General features: G+C 45.0%; 1 protein-coding gene across 2 annotated transcripts in view; it reads left to right on the forward strand.

Moving 5' to 3' along the window:
* Positions 1-23,263, forward strand: part of LOC137654496 (protein argonaute-3-like) — a 188,513-nt gene that overhangs the window by 48,195 nt on the left and 117,055 nt on the right. For both annotated transcript variants that reach the window (XR_011046643.1, XM_068388165.1), the window contains exon 4: positions 7,159-7,317. Coding sequence is in view for 1 of the 2 variants with exons in the window: in XM_068388165.1 (XP_068244266.1) it covers positions 7,159-7,317 (159 nt within the window). In the remaining variant the exon portion in view is untranslated. The remainder of the gene's footprint in view (positions 1-7,158; positions 7,318-23,263) is intronic.

A 23,263-nucleotide genomic window follows, 5' to 3' on the forward strand; every position in this document is an offset into this window, starting at 1 on the left:
ATCCCCCAGTGGAGTCCCTTGTACTTCATGGGTGGAGACAAGCATCTCCGAGCAGAAGAATTTATGCACCGTACTGCTCGGGAGTTTTCAATATTTAACTTAGCCGGTGATTATAATAGCTGCAACTCTGTTGCCCGACAGACAACTCTACGGTAAAAACTCGCCAGCGATCGCTACACAGGTTGCGGGTGTGCCCAACAGCGCCATCTGTCGTCCAGATACCCAGTACTCAATGTAAACAAAAGACTCAATTTTCTCTCTGTCGAGCTATCGACAAGACGTACTAATTGGTGAAGTACTTTATTCTAGTTTTGAGCTTTCGCTATGCAGGTGTTTTATCTTCATCTTAAATCTTGAATTCGTTTTGGATAGATTTAATTATGGTGACAAAGAGAGTATGGGCTTTCTTTCACTTTTAAATGGCCGACCCTTCCCTTAGACGGAAGTGTGTTTAGGCTTTTAGTAATTATATCACGTTATAGATTTTCCTCTATATATTTTATATCTCTCCGCCTTTATTAGGCCTCTTCGATTAACTTTCCTTTTATTATAAACATATAAAAATAATTTTAATGTTTTGTTTATATAGACCTTTCCTGAGAGTAGGCGGTCCTAACTTGGAAACCGAAGTTAATCAACGTTGAGCCCTTTATATCGTAATTAGCTTTTAAAGAGCTAAGGATTTAAAACTTTTTAAATGTAATATTTTATGAAAGAATTTCTTTGATAGTCTTCGTACTGTTTTCAAAGATGAACTAACGTTTAGTTTATTTATGCTACGCAGTTGTTGACGTTCAGGACGTTCAACATGCGCTCTATCGTTACGATAGAGAGAGAGTGTATCACGGTTTCACTTTGCAGTAAGAGTAAATCGATTCTGACGTTTTGTTCATTCTTTCTTAGCTTAAATGTTTTAAATTCTATTTTAAAGGAACTTTTTATTTGAAAAACCTTTCAGTTTTTTCCTTTAGTCAAATAACATGTTTTTTTGACGAAATATAATTGGGCTCTTCTCTTAGGTGCGAAATCAAGAGAGAAAGAGAGAGAGATAGAGACGGAGGGAGAGAGAGGAGAGAAAACGTTCCGTTCAAGCGGGTGACGTTGTTCTCGTGTTACTCTCGTCCCTAGTCGTTTTAAGGGGAGGAAGGATAAAACGTTTTAGTTTTTTATTCTCGTCCCCAGGCTATGTGCGGTGAGAGATTGAAAACGTAGTTATATGAACTAGTGTTTAGTCTCTTTCCCAGCCACTGATTTTTTTATCTTAAAATATGTTTTCTGTTTTTTGCTGGTATCAATGAGCTTGCATTATACGACTGATTTCGCAATTACTACCTTTTAATGAAGGGTAGAATTGCGTGTTTCAGGTAGAAATCAGTAAAAGTTTCGATTTCAGTGAAATAAGTGCAAAACAGAAAATCGAAGTGATAAAGTGATATGCGCAAAGTGTTAGTGTTGCGTCCGAGGGTTTGTCTGTTCGTGCCTGTCGTTCACCTAGTCCGGGACCTCTTACATGCTCCCGAACCCAGGGGAGAAGTAATGTCAAACGACTTATGGGTTCGAGAGGCCTTGACCAACGAACAGACGTTTTCCCTCCATGGTATCGGGTGTATCTTACCAAGATCTCCCCTACCATAAAACGAGAGAGACGTTGTTTCTCCTCGTCATCCGAAGGCTTTTCGCATAAGAAACCTGTCACAAGGTTTCGAAGCCCTTAAGCGAAAGTCAGTCCTTTCAGGACAGGTCCAGCGTCCTGGTTACAACCATTAGGACAGCTCTGACCCTATGCAGTCATCGGATAACTGCTCGCCGCCTAACAAAAGCGTAACACAGACTCCGAGAGTCTTTTTTTGTAGGCAAAGTGTTGCGGTCACAGACGTTACCCTCGTCTCTTACCACAACCATTTCCGTTGATCCTTAATGGGTTGTATGGCAAGACATGCAGTATATGCTTGCCTCCCTTATGGAAGACTATTCTGCCGATTAGTCCGTTGAGTCTAGCCGTTTATCTCATCGATATCCTGGCTTTCAGCCAACCTAACGTTCCTTTGTGCTTACTGTTGACGTTGGCGTAGCTTAGTCACGTCAGTCAGGTTGTTTAGAACCACACTCGATGCGGTCTCGTGTGGTTTTTCAGCCGCATTTGGACGTTAGGCCACTTGCTGAGGCTCCTGTTGACGTTCAAGACGTTCACTAACAATCGGAGTTGACTTGTTTTGACGCTGTGCGTCAACCTCCGCATTCTAGAGTTGTTTTGACTGCTCAGTCTAGGCAGTCAAAACAGTCTCGAGTGGACGCTGTGCGTCCTCACTCACCTGTTGTGGTTGACAGTTCAGTTGTTGACAGTTCACAGACTGTCAAGCAGTTACATGACGTTGCGTTCTGGTCCGCTACTAATGCACCAGTGAGTGTGGACTCTGCTTGTAAAGCATTGCCACCACGGTAGGTCTCTCCCTTGCTTGACACTCAGCTTTTATCGGACAAGGTTCCTGTAGATGAGGAAGTTGCTGTTCCCCCTCCTACTGATATTCCCTTGAGGACTCTGTCAGATGGAGTGGAGCCTAAAGCTGCTTAGCCTCCTATGGACTTTAATTAAATCATGATGATTTTTTTAAGGATCTTTGTCCGGATCTTTTTGTAACTGCTGCTCCTCGTTCGCCTAAACGTCAGAGCTTACACTAGGCCTAGCTACTTCGAAGCCGTTGTTTTTAAGCTAGTGCTCTCTCGCTCTCCTAGAGAGCTTTACGTTGGCTAGGCGACTGGTTTTTCACCAGGAGGAGTTTGGGGGATACAGCCTTTGCTTTCCCTTCTTTTAAACTGGTTTATAGAGCGAGAGTCTGATATGACACGAGAGAAGTTCTCGGCTTGGGAGTTCATGCTTCTGCCCAGATAGACTTCTCAATTCTCGTAGACTCTCCCTGGCGCCTGGCCAGGAGACGCTCCAAGTTTTTTGCAGGTCAACTTCACATCTGTTTTCGAGCCTTTGAAGTTTTGCTGTACAATTATGTCACGCATAACAAGGCTTTCAGGGATGGTAAACGGTACCGCCTCAGTCGCTAACCCCGTCTGTTGCCACACCTGCTCCCGTAGACCCTAAATGGGCTTTGCTGCAAGACATGCAGTCCAAGCTTGCGTCCTTGATCGAGGACTTTAATGCGGAGAAGGTTGCTACCGAACCTTCTGGCCAACAACCTTCCAACCGGTCGGTTGTGCGCCCTGTTGACGCTGAGGTATCCTACTCGCGTCTGCCAGTTGAGGTGGTTCCTCCACCGATGCGACCCAGTGTGGGTTGCCAGCCGCACGTTGACGTTAAGCGACGCTCGGAGGTGGTTGTTGACGTTCAGGACGTTCAACAACCAGCAGAGGTGACTTGTTTTGACGCAGAGCGTCAACCTCAGCAACCCGGTAGGGTGTTGACTGCACAACCCAGACGGTCTAGACAGTCTCGGGTTGACGCTGTGCTTCCTCGCGCACCCATGGTTGTTGACAGTTCACAGACTGTGCAGCAGTTCCATAATATTGCGTCCGGCTCCGTCACGCATCCACCAGTGCGACCGGACTCAGCGAGCGAGACGTTGCCCACTCCGTTGCCGTTTCCTCATCAGTTTTCGGATGAGGAACCCTCTGATGAGGACGTTGCTGAACAACAAGACGATCAGCCCCCAGAATAGATCAAGCCCTGCTATCCATCCAGAAGATGCTGAAGAAGGAACGCTGCTCAGTCAGGCTGTGGATGAGTCTGGTAGGGACGCTGTCATCCGTGGAACATTTTGGGTCACTAGGAAGACTACACCTCCGTCCTCTTCAATACCATCTAGCTTTTCACTGGAAAAAGGACAAGACGCTAGAAGCGGTCTCGATCCCGGTTTCCGAAAAGATAAAGTCTTGTCTGACTTGGTGGAAGGACAATATCAAGAGAGAATGGTTCACCGAGATACTTCGATGGTTAGTAGACGTTCCCAGTAGTCTTCCTCTAAGGGTAGACCTTCTACGTCAGCCACACGTAAAGAAGGTACTCCAAAGCCTCCACGCTCTTCGTCTGACTGCCTTCAGTCTATCGAAAGACTCTCGAGAGCTAGAGGCTTTTCGAAGGAAGCAGCCAGTGCGATTGCTAGAGCAAGGAGAGCTTCTTCCATTAGAGTCTACCAATCGAAGTGGGAAGTCTTCCGAGACTGGTGCAAGTCAGTTTCTGTATCCTCGACCAGTACCTCTGTAGCTCAAATAGCTGTTTTTCTCTTTTACCTGAGAAAAGGACGATCCCTTTCAGCTCCCACTATCAAGGGCTACAGAAGCATGTTGGCATCGGTCTTCCGGCATAGAGGCTTAGATCTTTCCAAACATAAAGATCTGCAAGACCTCCTTAAGTCTTTTGAGACCACCAAGGAGCGTCGTTTGGCTACCCCTGGATGGAATTTAGACGTGGTACTAAGATTCTTCATATCAGACAGGTTGGAGCCGTTACAATCAGCCTCCCTGAAAGATCTCACTCTTAAGACTCTTTTCCTGGTATGCTTAGCCTCGGCTAAAAGAGTCAGTGAGATTCATGCCTTCAGCAAGAACATAGGATTTTCGTCAGAAAAAGCCACTTGTTCGCTACAACTTGGTTTTCTAGCCAAAAATGAGCTGCCTTCTCGGCCTTGGCCTAAATCTTTCGATATCCCCAGCTTATCGGAGATCGTAGGCAATGAACTAGAAAGAGTCTTATGCCCTGTTAGAGCTCTTAAGTTCTATTTAAAGCGTACTAAACCTTTACAAGGCCAATCTGAAGCTTTATGGTGTTCAGTTAAGAAACCATCCTTGCCTTTGTCAAAGAATGCTTGGTCAGACTTTATCAGATTGTTAATACGAGAAGCTCATTCACATCTGAGTGAGGAAGACCGAACTTTGCTTAAGGTGAAGACGCACGAAGTTAGAGCTGTAACAACTTACGTGGCCTTTAAGCAAAATATATCTCTGCAAAGTATAATGGACGCAACCTATTGGAGAAGCAAGTCAGTGTTCGCGTCACTTTACTTGAAAGATGTCCAGTCTCTTTACAAGAACTGCTACACACTGGGACCATTCGTAGCAGCAAGTGCAGTAGTGGGTGAGGGCTCAACCACTACAATTCCCTAATTCCATACCCTTTTAATCTTTCTCTTGAAATGTTTTTATTGTTGTTTTTTGGGTTGTCCGGAAGGCTAAGAAGCCTTTCGCATCCTGGTTGATTTGGCGGGTGGTCAAAGTCATTTCTTGAGAGCGCCTAGATTAGGGGTTTTGATGAGGTCCTGTTGTATGGGTTGCAACCCTTGATACTTCAGATCCTAGGGGTCGTTCAGCATCCTAAGAGGATCGCGAGGCTCCGTAAGGAAGACGTACTTAAAAGGCAGAGAAATTGTTCAAGTCGACTTCCTTACCAGGTACCTATTTATTTTGTTTTTGTTATTTTGATAACTTCTAAAATGAAATAAAAACTCTTAGCTCATAATAATGTAAACATATATTGCTGGTCTCTACCCACCCCCCTGGGTGTGAATCAGCTATTATAATCACCGGCTAAGTTAAATATTGAAAAATGTTATTTTGATAATAAAATAAATTTTTGAATATACTTACCCGGTGATTATAAATTAAAGGACCCTCCCTTCCTCCCCAATAGAGACGCAGTGGAACGAGGAGAAAATTGAGTCTTTTGTTTACATTGAGTACTGGGTATCTGGACGACAGATGGCGCTGTTGGGCACACCCGCAACCTGTGTAGCGATCGCTGGCGAGTTTTTACCGTAGAGTTGTCTGTCGGGCAACAGAGTTGCAGCTATTATAATCACCGGGTAAGTATATTCAAAAATTTATTTTATTATCAAAATAACATGTTTCTGGAAACCTGCAAATGTTCCCTGCAGCTGTCTACCAGGGAAAGTGGGCTTCATATTCTGTGATTAGTTTCGTAGAAGGTACATTTCTCCGATCAGAGCCTCTGCAGTTAATTGTTGATTTTTTCATCTTCCTTCGCTGAGGGAAGCACCTCTCAGTCTGAGTGGTGAGAGTTTATCTCTTAGCCTCAAGCCAGGCCTCAGATTGAAGGACATAGACCTTTGCTCCTCGAGGGATTCGTCTTTGCTCGTAGGGAGCTTCGAGCATTCTTGCCCATTCAGGGAACTTAGCTCCCGTGATTGGGATGTCACTGGTGTTCTGAAGTCTTTATGGGTTCCCCATATGAGCCTTTGAGATGTGTTGTACAGAGATCTGAGTCCTAAGGTACACTTCCAGCCTCAACTGCTCTGCAAGTCCCAGGCCTAAGGTCAAAAATGCGTGTCTAGCTGACTCATTTAATGAAATAGTTAAAGTTCAAAAGTGCTAATCTTGCTGACTGGCAGGTAAGCAGGGCATCCCCACCACCCGTCAGTAGTTACACAGTAACTACATTGTAAAATTTTTAAGACAGCTTCAGCTTCACTGGTGTCTTACTCCTATTAAAGGACTTAGGTTTGTATAGTTAGGAAAAATACAATTTTAATTTAAAGATTTGGGATTTTTGAAGAACAATCTCATTACCCATTAGCATTGACTGGCCAGTCTGTACTTCATTGGATCCTTCTCTCTGGTTACAGTTCACATTCCCTTTTCGTACACATACACCGAATAGTCTGACCCATTCTTTACAGATTCTCCTCTGTCCTTATATACCTGACAACATTGAGATTACCAAACAATTCTTTACCCAAAGGGTTAACTACTGCACTGTAATTTTTCAGTGGCTACTTTCCTCTTGGTAAGGGTAGAAGAGACTTTAGCCATGGTAAGCAGCTCTTTTAGGAGAACACTCCAAAATCAAACCATTGTTCTCTGTTCTTGGATAGTGCCATAGCCTCTATACCATGGTCTTCCACTGTTTTGGGTTAGAGTTCTCTTGCTTGAGGGTACACGCAGGCCACATTATTCTATAAATTTCTCTTCTTGTTTTGTTAAAGTTTTTATAGTTTATATAGGAAATATTTATTTTTATGTTGTTACTGTTCTTAAAATATTTTATTTTTCCTTTTTTCCTTTCCTCACTAGCCTATTTTTTCCTTTTGGGGCCCCTGGGCTTATAGCTCAATAATATATCATTCATGTTGCATTTGAATTTATCGAAGATTTTTATTAATTTGCATCATCAGTAACAATTATTTCCTTGAGCAGGTTTCTTTGTCGACTGGAGGTGTTGGAAGTAGAAGAAAGCCGCTCATTTATAATGTAATCCTTAAAGTTGTCAACAAAAGAAGTCTTAGTGAATTACAGAGCTTCCTGCGGTCTTCGCGGCGTGGTGTACGAAAGGATGAACCAGCAAATGTTTTGCAGGTAATGTATTCTATAGAATTGATAAGAAATATGAAAAATATCTCTTTTTAGTCTTAATACACACTTTATACGAGTTGAGGACTATCTAAAGGTTTTTAATTTCATAAGGCCAGAAAGCATAAGGAGAGTAAACTCTGTCTTTGGCTTGGAATTTTAAAATTTCAGGATACTGTATTTTTAGCGATGAGTACTACATTTCATGTTTGTTCTGTCATAAATACAAACCCTCCGCTATTTATAGGGGTATACAATCGGCATAGCCATGATAATTTTAGTGAGGGACAACTACCCCATCCGCTAGTTAGCGGGTGGGTGTAGACTGGCTACCCCGCTCACTCACACCTCTCGGCTGAGTAACCACTTTGCTTTATGGCAGGACTTCTCGGGGGACAGGGTGGCGGGCCACCTTGTCTAAATAGCTCCAGGTTTGTATACTGTACCAGGAAAAATACAAATTACTTCCAGATTTGTTATTTTGAATAGGTTTTATAAAATGAAAACAATGTTTTATTGCAAGAAAGTCCTTTTTATATATTCATGCAAGCATGTCTTGTCTTATTCTAAACTCTTTTCAGACCTGGGTACTGGGGAAAGTTCGCCTTTTCTCTTTTCCTATGGGAAACATGGATTTCTGAGTGAAGGGAATGTGGCCTCTCAGAGATTGACTACAGTCTTTCTCTTCCCAAGGTCGTTCACCTTTCAACAACAGTATACTATTGGGAAGAGCACCTTTCCCGTTCGCGGGTTAGGTTGTGCTTCCGATTGTTTGTCTCAATTATTTTTAGTGAAATTATAATTATAATTTAAATTTTCAGCATTTCTCCGTGGGGAACACTTCCCGTCGGAGGATCAGTGGTTCTCACTATTAGTGAATATTCTTAGCTGATTTAAATAATTGTAATTCTGTGTTTTTTATTACAGTTACTCCACTCCCCTTTCTTCTGTGGATGTCGACTTGGGAAGGGAGGGCGCAATACTTATTTTTATGTTGTTCCCTCGGGGATCCTCTTCTGAGTTCCTCCCTGGGAATTTTCTGTTAAATAATTAATTCTATTTTTTTCCTAGTTAACTATGCAGTTTTCTTCATTCGACTAAGAGTGCCGACGAAGCAGAGCTGTTCTGTTCATGCCTGGGGAATCTGCTGTCACTGCCGTCCCTCGGAGGACATCGTCATGAGTGTCATCCCTTCTCTTAGAAGTACACCCGTGACAACATGACCAGCACTTCAGATCATCTTAGAACGCTAACCAGGAGGTTCGCCTCCAGAGGTTGCACAATTTTCCCCTCAGAGGGAAAGTGTCCTCCCCAGATGTGAGGTTGTTTCTCCCTTCCGAGGGAGAACTTCCCACATCTGAATAAATTCATCGTCTCCGACTACTGTTGCTGCCTTCGCCCAGACTACTCTTTCCCCTTACTGAGTCTCTCTTTCTACAGGGGCAGAGCACAGTCTTAGACAAGTCTCTTCTACGAAATGTTGCGAACGAGAGAGGCCACTCATAGAGACTCCTCTGCGGAGGATCGCTACTATTGAAGGTCAGCTTGCTGATCCACCGGCCCTCATGGGCGTCATCTTGAGCGTCATCCCTTCTCTCAGAAGTACGTCCGTGGCAACACCTGATCAGCACTTCATCTTCGAGGAAGGTTGTTTCCCTCTTCCGAGGGAGAACTACCTGCATCTTAAATCACTTCACAGACTCCGATTGCTGTTGCTGTCTTCGCCTAGACTACTCTCCCCCCTCGCTGAGTCTCTCTTCCTTCAGGGGTGGAGCACAGTCTTAGGCAAGCTTCTCCTACGAAGTGTTCACCTCTCTCGTTCGCGAGAGAGGCCACTCATAGAGACACCTCTTCGGAGGATCACTCTGCTCATCAGTTCCTGATCATCCTACCAGCAGACCTACCAGGGCAACCTTGCGCTGCAACTTAGTCCATGGACTTCGGTCCTGGACTCTTCCTAAGGTCAGCTTGCTGATCCACCGGCCCTCATGGGCGTCATCAGTTCCTGATCATCCTACGAGCGCAACCTTGCGCTGCAACTTAGTCCATGGACTTCGGTCCTGGACTCTTCCTAAGGCCAGCTTGCTGGTCCACCAGCCCTCATGGGCGTCATCAGTTCCTGATCATCCTACCAGATGGTCTTGCACGCGCACGCTCCAACGGTCTTCCGTGTGCGCCAATGGTTTTCCGCATGCATGCGTGCGCCACTGGTCTTCCGCGCGTGCTCCAATAGGCTTCCGCGCGCGCCAAGCAGTCTTCCCCGCATGCGCGCGCCAAAACGTCTTAATAGGTTTGCTGAAGGTAATCATCTGTTTCCTAGTTTGCAATTTGGTTTTCGTAAAGGCCTTCGAGCATGTGATGCCCTTCTTACAATCTCCAATGCTGTACAGAAAGCCTTTGATTGTGGTCAGGAAGTTTGTTTGATTGGCCTTGATTTTAGTGCTGCCTTTGACCGTGTTAATCATGATGCCCTTGTTTTCAAACTCAAACATTTGGAGTGGGAGGGTCATTTCTTAGCTTCATTATTGAATTTTTAAGTAATAGATTGCGAAGAGTTGTTTTTGAGGGGCACCATAGTGAGTATAGGAATGTGATATCTGGTGTTCCTCAGGGTAGTGTTCTTGACCCATTACTTTTCATACTATATACACATGACGTGGTTTGGTAAAAAAAAACAGGCTTGTTTTATATGCAGGTGATGCTACTCTCCTTGCATCAATTCCGTCTTCTGAATGTAAATCTTGGGTTGCTGAATCCCTTAATAGAGATGTAGCTAAAATTAGTGTATAGTGTAAATTATGGGGTATGAAGTTGAATCCTAACAAAACTCAAAGTATGATTGTAAGTAGGTCAAGGATCATGGCTCCTCAACATTCGGATCTCAGCATTGATAATGTTTCTTTAACTTTGTAAGACTTTTAAAATTTTAGGTGTGATTCTCGACAGCATATTTACTTTTGAGAAACACATTAGGTCTGTGTCTTCTTCAATTACACAAAAAATTTGCTATTGAGAATGTCTTTCATGATTTTTGGTGATCAATCTATTCTGAAGAAGTGTTTTAATTCTTTCATTTTATCTTGTTTCTTGATATTAATCTCTGGCACCGTCATCCGATTAGTTCATTATGTGTGTTGCATAAGAGTTTTTTTTATAAATCTGACCATCCTTTACATTCAGATCTTCCCAGACAGTTCCATCCTGTTCGTAATTCTAGGTGTGCAGTTAATTCTAATAGTCAGGCCTTCTCCATCATGAGACTCAATACTACACAGTACTCTAGAAGTTTTATTCCAGCTGTGACCAAGTTGTGGAATGATCTTCCTAATCGAGTACCTGAATCGGTAGAATTTCAAAAGTTCAAACTTGCAGCTAATGTTTTTATGTTGAACAGGCTTACATAAGTCCTTTTTTGGGCTCGGCTATGTCATCCTGATGGAAGGTTCCTTTAGGTAGCTTTCTAAGGGATATTTGCTACAATGATACTCCCAGAGAATTAACCATAGGTCTCCAGAATTCTAACTCCTGGCATGAGTTTCCTTAATATAGCTTTAAGGATATCGCATAATATTAGGGGACATATTTTTAGATACGACACATAGCAATCTTCACCCCGAATGGATTTAACTCTTTGAGGGAGAAGAGTGGCGAACGAAAGGGGAGCCGTAGTACCTCCTCTCCGTACTACTATGGGCCATCATTCCTTGTTTTGTAGCATTTAAGCTCCCACACTTTTCCCAGTGTTTGTTATGGATTTTTGGAATATAATCATGCAATCTCCCACATCTTCATCCTCTGGAAAGTTGAGTATTTAATCTTTCCTGTGTATAATTTTAAGGCTCCCTTCTCACAGTTAAATTCGTATAATTTAAGTGTGTTTGGTTGAGCATAGCCGACACTGGAGGCGGCCATTTTAAGACCGCTGTCGCACATAATAAATGCATTTTATTTAGTCAGCAGAGCGACATTCCCGGTATTTAGCTATAAATTTCAGCTAGTTAGGCAAATTATACTAATGCAGATATTGCATACGAATTTATTTTATTCCTCTTCCGATATGTGACTTTACTTTTTGTATAGGGCGGTGACCCCGGTGGTACCAACCTTGGCCGGGGTCCCCACCGGAGTTAGGCTAGCCTAACTCGTTATGTATACGTTAATAAAGTAATTCCCCATGTTTAACCTCAACATATCGTTCCTTATTAATTCGGATGGGGACATATATCCCCTAGAATTTATGGATAAGGTTCGATATATTCTCTTTTAGAGAAAAAAAAGGCTAAACCCTTCCTCCCTCCTTGAGCCGCAACCCCTATCTTTTGTCATCGTCGTCGAGTAGTAAACTCCGGCTTGACTTGGATAGTTTTACACCGTCTGTCTTCTTTGCCGCCGAGTATCCCGGCTTTGAAATAAGATGGTAGCTCAGGTTGTACTGTCTTGCAGCCGACAATGTCGCCGACAGGGGAATCTTTGTTCCTCTGCCGCCCATGATGTCATCGGCACAGGAAGCCATGCTTCCTTAGTTCACGACCGAAAGTAGGCGGCGTATGCCGCCGCCTTTCTCCCCTGTGAACTATAAGACCCTTTCCCCTCCCCCCTCTGTCCTTTAGTGTTGGCCTAGTCGTCACAACATTCTTTCGCTGGTATTCTGACAGTCATCCTGGCTTGCCGGGCTGACTACGTTGCCGGCTAGGACCCTACCAGCGGCAGTTAGGTTGCTGCCTCGGCCACTTCCTCCTTATGTCCTTCCTTCACTGGAGGTGAATGGCCCGGGGGAAAAGACTGAGCCGGCCCTGTTGGGTGCCGGTGGGAAACCCAACATACTGTTGAGAATTCTTCAGTCCTTTCTTGGCCTGCCATCCACAAACCTTGCAACTGGCAGTACACACCCGGCGGCAAAAATTGTGGATGGATGGAAGCGAGAATCAGATGGATTCCTCCCCTTCCATTAGACCGCTCATTCTGGCAAGGAGACAGTAGGCGGCAGTAGCCCTCCTACACTTCCAGTTATTGTGCTAAACCATAATGATAGGAAACCCTCCTTCCCATCCTTTCTCTGTCTCTATCAGTTAGTGCCACCAAGCACTAGCCTAACCCCGGTAGTATACCGGTAAAACTACAGTATACAACAATACAGTAGTACAAGTATTTCTAACATACTCTGTGTATCCTGTTACAGTCTATTGTTGGGACTGCATAACATGTTGAGGTTGAGTAATCCCTCAACACCCAGATGAATCCTTTGATCATCGGGACTCTTATAAAACACCGTTCAGTATTAACATTCTACAGGTGGAGAAGTTAGTATAAATATTTACTAACTCCGGCTCTACGTATGGGAGTCGTTCCGCCCTGTATTCTCCCTTATAGGGAATTTAAATATTATTATTGACGGAGGTCTCAGCGATTGCCTGGGAGAGGAAACACAGATATGTGTCTTTCCTATTTCCTTTCTAGCTTACTATCCTAAGCTATTGAATATAATAGTAAGCTGGAGAGAGTCGAGACTTCTTGAAGTTGATTTTGCATCCCAGATGTTCCAGGAACTGGATCACTTCTTTGGATGCTTTCAGACAAGCCGTTTCGGATGCTGCCCGCACCAGCCAGTTGTCCAGGTACGCTGCCACCTGAACACCTTCTAGGCGTAGTTGTTGCAAGACTGCGTCTGCAAATTTCATGAAGATGCTTGGGACTATGTTTAATCCGAAGGGTATGGCTCTTAGAACATACTTTATCTTCTGTAAATTGAATCCTAGGTAGGAGGAGAGAGGGCGACTGACTAGAAGGTGCCAATAGGCATCTGTCAGGTCTATCGAGACTGTGAATGCCCCTTTTTGTAATAGGGTCCTTATGTGTTGAAGGATTAACATCCTGAACTTGCTGTTTTTTATAAACTTGTTGAGTGGTGACAAGTCCAGAATGACTCTGAGTTTTTTTGAGTCCTTCTTGGGAACACAAAGCAGCCTTCCCTGGAATTTGATGGACTTTGCTTTCCTTATAACCTGTATGCTCAAGAGCTTTAGGGTATATTCTTCTAATGTGGGTTGGAGTGTTGGAAGAATTGAGGAAATGATGGTGGGGACTTGTTCCATTTCCATCCTAGTCCAATCTTGATTAGGCCGTGGGCCCAAGGATCGAAGGTCCAACGATCCTAAAATTGTTGGAGCCTCCCTCCTACCGGAAGCGTCTCCATGCTTCGATTGATCGGAGGGTTTACCTCCTCGACCGCATCCTCCTTTACCTCTTGAGGGATGTCTAGAGGAGCCCTGTCTGGATCCTTTATCTTTCAACCGAGAGGTAGTGTTCTGCCTCTCAAACCCGGGGTTGAATGCTGATGACTAGGCAACCAGCCGTTGAGGCACCACTTGGAAGGTGGCCTGTGTTTGGGCCACCACTTGGGGCACCGCGGTCATAGTAACTGTGGGATGTTGTTGAGCAGGCCGAAGGGGAAGTCTAAACTTCGTCTTCCTTTTAGGTTGGGGACCCGCATCGGGGGAAAATTTCCTCTTTGAAGAGATGCCCCACTTCTGGAGAAGGTTCCTATTCTCTGAGATGGCTTTCTTGACAACCTCTTTGACTACTTCATTCGGGAAGAGGTCTTTACCCCAGATGTTAGAAGATATCAGCTTCCTGGGTTCATGTTTCACTGTTGCAGCAGCGAACACGAACTCTCTACAGGCTCTTCTAGCCTTCATGAAAGCATACAGGTCCTTTACTAGGGTGGCCATATGCATTTTGGCCAGGATCATGAGCATGTCTGGGGTACTTCATTGGCCTGCACACATCTCTATGCAGTTTTGTAGGGATAAAGAGGCCGCAAGTCTCTCCTTCGTCTCTTGTTCCTTGCACAAGAGAAAGTCAGAAAGTTTAGGAAGATTCCCGCTAAACTGTCGTCCAGTGATGTCTGCGTCCAGTTTCCCTACTGAGAAGGTTAGGTGGACTTCCTTCCATTCCTTCTCCTGAATGGGCAAGGCTAACGACAGAGGCCTGCACTCCTCTAGTGCAGGGCATGGTTTGCCTGCCTCCACTGCCTTGGCAACAGATCTAAATGCCTTCAACATAAAGGGGAAGGCCATTGAAGGAGGAGCAAGAAAGGTAGGGTGTTTCTTGCTCAAGGCGGACACTTTCGACACCGAATAGCCCGCCTTTCTCAGGCTACTTGACAAGAGAGCCTGTTCCTTATCGTGGTCGAAAACCATGAACTCCTTCGGTTCCGTCTCCTCTTTTGGCATTGGTTCATGCTTCAGTCGAATGAAGAAATCAGGGTAAGGGTTAAAGCTTGGCCAAAACTGGATGTCATCTAAGGGGACAGCTCCCATCTTCTCTGAGATGTAGAGTTTGCTGTTCGAAATCGGCATAAACTCCGCATACCTCCAGGGATTGGTTTCGTAGCAGGTTGGGAGGTCTTGGCCTCTGGGTCGCTTGTATGACCCTCGGGAGGCGATAAGTGGAGCTTCATGGAGCTCTCTCTCGAATTTCGCTTCCCTTGCTTCGCCTCGTTTGCGAATATTCTCCATTAAATCCGTAAGATGGGCCAGTGCCTGGCTCATGTTGTCCAGTGGAGGGGTAGAAGGTGAAGACGTCGAGGGTAACGGCTCTGGTGCCGGCACAGACGGAAGGAACTCCGACTTGACATCATCATCTTCTTCCAGAGGTAGAGTAGACTCCTCCTCGGGATCATCCTTTAATAGATCCTTTTCGGTGTCCCTAGACACTTCCGACATCCTTACCTCCTGGTGGATGTCCATACTTTGCAACGCCTCCCTGACATCCGTCTCGATGGCAATCTGGACGCAGGGAGGGTCGAGTCGTGCTTGGGGCACAATCATTTCACTACCCACTTTCGGGAACAGCAAGCTACGCATCCTATCGTTAGGTAGGTATGGTCCCGGAGAGTTCTTCTGGAACCCTCTTACCCACTTGCGCAGGTTTTTACGTGCCGCATCCCTCGACTCCGTTGACTTGGGGTCGTCGAAACCTTCGGTCACCAAGGTCCGGCAGATATTGCAGACTTGGGGTCCCAATATTACAGGGATTCGGTAATGATGGTGCAAAGGGCATGAGACCTGCACACTTTGTGACCGTAGAATTTCATACTCCTATGGTTGCAGAAGATCACATCGCATTTCGTCTGGGGTTCCTCCTGTGAAGAAAGGAAAATAAAATGAGTATGCAATTGTTTATCTCACATGATAAACAGATATGCAAATATTCATATTTTAATCATTATAGCTTAGGATAGTAAGCTAGAAAGAAATAGAGAAAGACCCATACTTGTGTATCCCTCCCTGCCAATTGCTGTGACCTCCCCCAATATTAAAGATATAGAGTTTCCTTTATCAGGGCAACTCAAAAGAGAAGGGTTCTAACCTCTAGGGATAGAAAAAGTGTACACTGCCACCGACCCTTCTAATTATTTAATATTGTGGGGTAAGTATTAACTGATTTCCAATCAGAGTATTGAAGGAATTCTATTCTTTCAATATAGGATTGGTCTCGGCAAAAGACTGTACAAGGGTACACAAGGTATGTTGGAAATTAACTACTGTATAATAAATACTATAGTTTTCTGTTTGCAGTATACTGTATACTATACTGCAAATATACTGGCTACTGTATAATCATGTACTGTAGTCAGCCGGCGTGTTGCCAACATGGCTAACACCTGGCGGGGCAGTCCGGCCGGCATGTCGCCGGTTGGACTAGAAATTAGAAAAGACACATACTTGTGTATCCCTCCCAGCCAATTGCTGTGACCTCCCCTTCCAATATTAAGACTATAGAGTTTCCTGATCAGGGAAAACTCAAAAGAGAAGGGGTCTAACCTCTAGGGATAGAAAAGTGTACTTCCACTGACCCTTCTAAACTATCTAATATTGTAGGGTAAGTTATTAACTGATTTCTAATCAGAGTATTGAAGGAATTCTATTCTTTCAATATAGGATCGGTCTCAGCAAAAGACTGTGCAAGATACACAAAATATGTTGGAAAATAACTACTGTATAATATATACAATAGTTTTCTATCTGCAGTATGTACTATACTGCAAATATACTGGCTACTGTATAATCATATACTGTAGTTCAGCTGGCATGTTGCCAGCAGGGCTAGTACCTGGTGGCACCGGCCCAGCCGACATGCTGCCGGCTGGGTTAGTACCGGGCGGCAACAGCCGATGGAGAGAGAAAAAGCATGGAGTGAAGGGCTGCCTTATTAAAATGTATGTTTACAATAAATAAGGGTGTGAGTATATAACCTTACTGCCTTCCTCCAGAAAGAGGGTTCAAATGGAAGGGGAGACTGCATCATTCAGGCTTCCATCCAGCCGCAAGATCCGTTGCCGGCATTGCCGGTTTCAGGAATGTGAATGGCAGTCCAAGAGAGGACTGAAGAACCTTCGGCAGCAGAAGGGTCTCCCACCGGCAGCCGTCATAGCCGGCACAACCTTCCCGGAGCCTTGTGTCCATAAGGGAAAGACTGAGTGACTAACCAGTTGCTTATGTAGGAGCCCGGCCGGCCCCGCAACCCACCTGGCAAGCGGTGAGATTGCAGGACAACAGCCACAAGATTGCGGTGGCTAAGTCATCGCTAAAGGACAGAGAGGGGAAGGGAAAAGGGTCCTGTATCAAGTGTAGAAGAAGGCGGCAGGATTGCCGCCACTTCCACAAGAGTGAAACAATGTTTCAGTATAGGTGCCATCCTAGGCGGCAGAAGAATAACTATTCTTCAGCCTAGGGTCTGCTGAATCTATCAAGTGTAGAAGAAGTTCCGCCGCCTCCACACAAGAGAGAAACAATGTTTCAGTATCGGCAACATCCAAGGTGGCAGAAGAATACTATTCTTCAGCCTAGGGTCTGCCGACACAGGACTAGTCTTCTAGACCACAGGGGAGAAGGTGGCGGCATCATACTACCACTTCAGGTGTGGCCTAGGGAGGCTTAGCCTCCTATGCCGGCAGCTGTAAGCCGGCAGGGGAGTGACTACTCACCCTTCTGCTCTGCCGCCGGCAGAAAGACTGAATACTCTGAGGTTCTGTCGAAAACCAAAGCCGGGATCTCGCCGGCAAAGGTGGGAGACAGAAAACTCTAGCCTAGTCAAGCTGGAGTGAACTACTCTATGGCAAGACCAGATAGGGTTGCCGCCTGCGGCGGCACTTAGAGGGAAGGAGGGATTACCCTTAAATCTCCACAGGAGACAAGTATTGAGTTATATAATTCTAGGAGATGTACTATCTCCCGTTGAATCAGTAAAACGATACACGAGGGTAAACGGGGATAATGTCAGAAAGTATACTACAGCACCTAGGCTAGGTAGCCTAGTGCGAGACGAGATCCGGTTACCTAACTCACCGAAACTAACGTTTACGATCGACAAAGAGAAGAGGAAATTATGCATAAAATATATATCTTTACTAGTATAATTGTGCCTAAATAGCTTTCATAATTTATTAATGCTATTACAACCAGGAAAGTCATTCTACTATCTAAATAACACATACATAACGAACGACAGCACCCATGGTGCCTCCGGTGACAGGCCTAGCTCCTTAACACAATAAATTACTCTAATTTCACTGTGAAGCCAGAGCTAAAAATTATACACTGCAAAGAATAAATACTCAACTTTCCAGTGGCAAAAGAAGCTGGAGATTGCATATTAAATTCTCTCAAAAGCGATCAAAACGTTAGATCAGGGAACACCACCGTGCGAAATCGCTACAAAAATAGGAATGAGTGCCATCTTGGATACAGCCCCATCTAGATACTCAATAGTGGTACGGGAGGAAGGGTAATCTTGATAACGGCTCCCCTTCTATTTTTGCCACTCTTCCCCCTCGAAACGAAAACGCTATTCGGGGTGAAGATTGCTATGTGTCGTATCAAGATAGACGTCCCTTGATATTATGCAATATCCTTAAGAGAAATTTTAAGGGTATTCACGCCAGGAGTTAGAATTCTTGAGACCTAAAGGTTAATTCTCTGGGAATATCATTGTAGGCAAATATCCCTTAGAAAGCTACCTATGGGAACCTTCCATCAGGACGACATGGCTTGAGCCCAAAAAATGATAATATTATTATTATCATTATTATTATTATTATTATTATTATTATTATTGTTATTATAGTTTTTATAAGCTAAGAATGAGTATAGCACATGGTTATATATCTCAAGTTCACACTCGGGGAAAATTTCACTAAAAAAATCTCCTCCCCCTAATATTAGTCCCTCCTCCTCCTGTCTTCAGCCAACTAACAAAGTTTTTGGGATTCTACCCTTTATTTCTGAATATGTAAGAGCTATTTTAGTCTTTTTATGTTTCCATAAGATAATCACACCACTCTCTCTAGCCAATGGCGACATTATTCAACTCCTTGGACACCCCCAATTTGGAGACATATACCTCCAACCAAAGTACTTGCAATTCTATTCCTTATTCATGTTTATATAAGGTCTATTCATGAATATGTTAGGTCTATGTTATTGTTTTTCCATGCTGTTACAGTGTTCCAATCACAGAGAAAGTCTCTCCGCCTTCGACAAAGTCCCACCCACCAGACAAAAACTTAATAGTAATGGGAATTGTTGACAGAAGACGCGATTTATCTTTTTTCTTATTTTATTCATTTTTTCTCAACTATTATTTCTACAAAATAATATCTTCAAGTTTTATAGATTTCATATTAGTATTGTTCATTTTTGGGCTCAGGCCATGTCGTCCTGATGGAAGTTTCTTCTTAGTAGCTTCCTAGGTTATATTTAAGTACAGTGATATATCCCAGAGAATTTTACTAAAGGTATCCAGAATTCTAACTCCTGGCGCGAGTATCCCTTGTATTATCTTATAGGGATATCGCATAAGATCAGAGGACGTATTCTTGACACGCCCTAGGAAGCTACTAAGAAGGAACTTCCATCAGAACGACATGGCTACCTCACCCATAAATATATTTTTCGCTTCGCTCAAAATCCGTTTGTTTTCACAAGCAAAAGTTAGCCTTTTACGATTGTTTCCATTTATTGTCATTCATAGTAACAATCTCTCTCTCTCTCTCTCTCTCTCTCTCTCTCTCTCTCTCTCTCTCTCTCTCTCTCTCTCTCTCTCTCTCTCTCTCTCTCTTCAGTAGATAAGTTTGTGTTTATTGTATGCTTAGTAATTTTACATTAATGTAGACATTTTATGTCAAAGGAAACTGATATATTTTTAACATTTCTTTATAAAGTAAAATATTTTATGGACTAGTTGTTTGTTCCGTAACTGGAATACAAACCACGCTATTTATTATGGATTATACTTTCGGCTGAGCTGAAATGACGAGCCATTGAAATTTAGCGAGCGTTAACTACCCACACTAGCAGGGGTAGGGGGGGTAGCTTGCTCCCACTCTCGTTCACACACCTGTGATTTAGTCACATTACTTTTGGCTCGGATCGAGAGCGGTTGTTTCCTCTCTCCCTCCTCGCTTATTCTGGACTGCCATTAATTTTTGTCTTTTAACTTACTTTTTCTTATACTTATATATATATGAAAACATTCTTAATGTTTATGTATATATATGTGTATAGAAATGTGATGTTTCCTTTTCAGTGTTTGTGGTGTGTGTGATATATATATGACAACGACACTTGCGTAAATTAGCAAGGCCAGCGCAGTTCCACTTCGTGGGGAACTACCTCTCCCTCTCTGGTTCATTGGTCTTCCCTTCGTCATATAATCGTTAACTCGGCCGCCGCAGGGGAATCGTCATCGCCTGGACCCTCTCCATTCAACTATTGCCTTCGCCTTTTCTTTTTTCTTACGGAAAACATGGATTTTTGAGCGAAGGGAATGTGGCCTCTCAAAGTTTGACTACAGTTTTTCTCTTCTCGAGGTCGTCCACCTTTACAACAACAGTGTACTATTGGGGAAGCTCCTTTCCCGTGCGCGGGTTAGGTTGCTCTTCCGATTGTTTGTCTCAATTATTTTTAGTGAAATTATAATTGTATTTTAACTTTTCAGCTTTTCTCCGTGGGGAACACTTCCCTTCGGAGGATCAGTGGTTCTCACTATTAGTGAATATTCTTAGCTGATTTAAATAATTGTAATTCTGTTTTTATTACAGTTTCTCCGTTCCCCCTTTCTCCCGTGGATTTCGACTGGGGAAGGAAGGGCACAATACTTAATTTTATGTTGTTCCCTCGGGGTTCCTCTTTGGAGTTCCTCCCTGGGGAATTTGTTAAATAATTAATTTTATTGTCGGCGCAATACTTATTTTATGTTGTTCCCTCGGGGTTCCTCTTCGGAGTTCCTTCATAGGGAATTTCTGTTAAATAACTAATTTTATTTTTCCCAGTTAACTATGCAGTTTTTCTTCGTTCGACTAAGAGTGCCAACGAAGCAGAGCTGTTCTGTTCATGCCTGGGGAATCTGCTGTCACTGCCGTCCCTCAGAATACGTCGTCATGGGCGTCATCCCTTCTCTTAGAAGTACTCCCGTGACAACATGACCAGCACTTCAGATCATCCTAGAACGCTGAAGGCGGTTCGCCTCCAGGGGTTGGACAACTTCCCTTCCGAGGGAAGTTTCCTCCCCAGGTGTGAGGTTGTTTCTTCCTTCAGAGGGAGAACTTCCCACAACTTAATAAATTCATCGTCTCCGACTGCTGTTGCTGCCTTCGCCCAGACTTCTCTCCCCCCTTGCTGAGTTTCTCTTCCTTCAGGGGCGGAGCACGGTCTTGACAGGTCTCTTCTACGAAGTGCTTACCTCTCTCGTTCGCGAGAGAGGCCACTCATAGAGACTCCTCTTCGGAGGAGTGCTACTGTTAAAGGTCAGCTTGCTGATCCACCGGCCCTCAATGGGCGTCTTCTAGTCTCTTCTACGAAGTGTTCACCTCTTTGTTCGCGAGAGAGGCCACTCATAGAGACTCCTTTTCGGAGGATAACTTCTGTTAAAGGTCAGCTTGCTGATTCACCGTCCCTCAATGGGCGTCTTCTAGTCTCTTCTACGAAGTGTTCACCTCTTTGTTCGCGAGAGAGGCCACTCATAGAGACTCCTTTTCGGAGGATCGCTTCTGTTAAAGGTTAGCTTGCTGATCCACCGGCCCTCAATGGGCGTCATCATAGGCGTCTTCTAGTCTCTTCTACGAAGTATTCACCTCTCTCGTTCGCGACAGAGGCCACTCATAGAGACTCCTCTTCGGAGGATCGCTACTGTTAAAGGTCACCTTGCTGATCCACCGGCCCTCATGGGCATCATCACAGGTGTCTTCAAGTCTCTTCTACGAAGTATTGACCTCTCTCGTTCGCGAGAGAGGCCACTCATAGAGACACCTCTTCGGAGGATCAAGCAGACCTACCAGCGCAGCAGACGTACCAGCGCAACCTTGCGCTGCAACTTAGTCCGTGGACTTCGGTCCTGGACTCTAACGCGGACCTTTTTACGGTCCCCATCGGTGGATGCTCGCCCTTCCAAAGGGCTCATCCCAGTTCCTGATCGTTCTGCCAGCTGATCTACCAGCGCAACCTTGTGCTGTAACGTAGTCCTTTGGACTTCGGTCCTGGACTCTAACACGGACCTTTTTACGGTCCCCATCAGTGGATGCTCGCCCTTCCAAAGGGCACATCCCAGTTCCTGAACGTCCTGCCAGCTGACCTGCCAACCTTCGCATGCGTGCCGATGGTCTTGCACGTGCGCGTGGCAACAGTCTTCCACGTGCGCGCCAACAGTCTTCCGCGTGCGCGCCGACGATCTTCTACGCGCGAGCGCCGACGATCTTCTACGCGCGAGCGCCAATGCTCTTGCGCGCAACAATAGTATTGCGCGTGTCAATAGTCTTGCGTGTGCGCGCCAATAGTCTTCCGCGTGCACGCCAATAGTCTTGCACGCGTGCGTGGCAACAGTTTTCCGCGCTCGCGCACCAACGGTCTTCTGCGCGCAGGCCAACAGTCTTCCGCGTACGCTGACTTTCTTCCGCCTGGGCGCCAACTTTCTTCCGCGCGGGCGCTGACTCTCTTCCGCGCATGGGCACCGATGGTCTCCTGCACGCGAGCCAACAGTCTCGCGTGCGCACGCCGACAGTCTTGCGCCAGCGCTGCGACGGCCCTCCCCGCGTGTGTGCGCTGACAGCCTTCGCGCATGCGCGCTCTAATGATCTTGCGCGCGCACACGCAGCCTTCTGCGCACGCCGACAGTCTACTGCGTGCGGGCGCCAATGGTCTCCCGCGCCAATGGTCTTCCGCACGCGTCCGCCTGTAGTCTCCACGTAGTACTCTCACGCACGCACCAATGCACCCACCCTTGAGCAACCAGTAACACGCTTCAGGGCATTCTAGGGAGAATGCACAAAACTACATAGTGCCTTACTGCGCTCCAGCGCTCTTCCGCACTTTCCTACGCAGTTACAGTCTCGGATCCAATGCGCCAGCTCTTGCCAAAGAGTCAAGGCTCGCAGATCCAATGCACCAGCGCTTGCCTAAGAGCCAGCGCTTGCCTGCTTTCCAGGCAGAAATTGAGCACCAGCATCATCCTGTATGCCATCGCTCCAGTACTCTTCTACACTCGCGCAATAGGCAGTAAAAAGGAATAAAACTTTTTGGACAGGTCACCATTGCCCCATTCCTCCCTGCAAACACATTGCCACCGGGAAAAGAGGAATAAGGCTTCACAGAAGGATTCAAGATCCCGAAGATTCCATCCTACAAGGAGAATCGAAACGGGGAATCCTTGGTCCCTGTATATTCTGAAGTTTCTTTTTTCCTTGACAGACCACCGTCAGCAAACAGGAAAGCATCAACAGTCTGATCTGTAGATCACTGTTTGCTCATGGCTAGTTCACATTTTACTGTTCGCTAGGTCGCTGATCACCAGATCGCCAATTGCTAGCTCAATGCTGATCTTGGACCTCTAGTCCCTCCAATGACTAACGATCTCCAATTGCTAGCGTTTCCAATCACCGATTGCTAGTTAATAACCA

This window comes from Palaemon carinicauda, chromosome 15, assembly GCF_036898095.1.
Source record: "Palaemon carinicauda isolate YSFRI2023 chromosome 15, ASM3689809v2, whole genome shotgun sequence".
Classification (NCBI taxonomy): domain Eukaryota; kingdom Metazoa; phylum Arthropoda; class Malacostraca; order Decapoda; family Palaemonidae; genus Palaemon; species Palaemon carinicauda.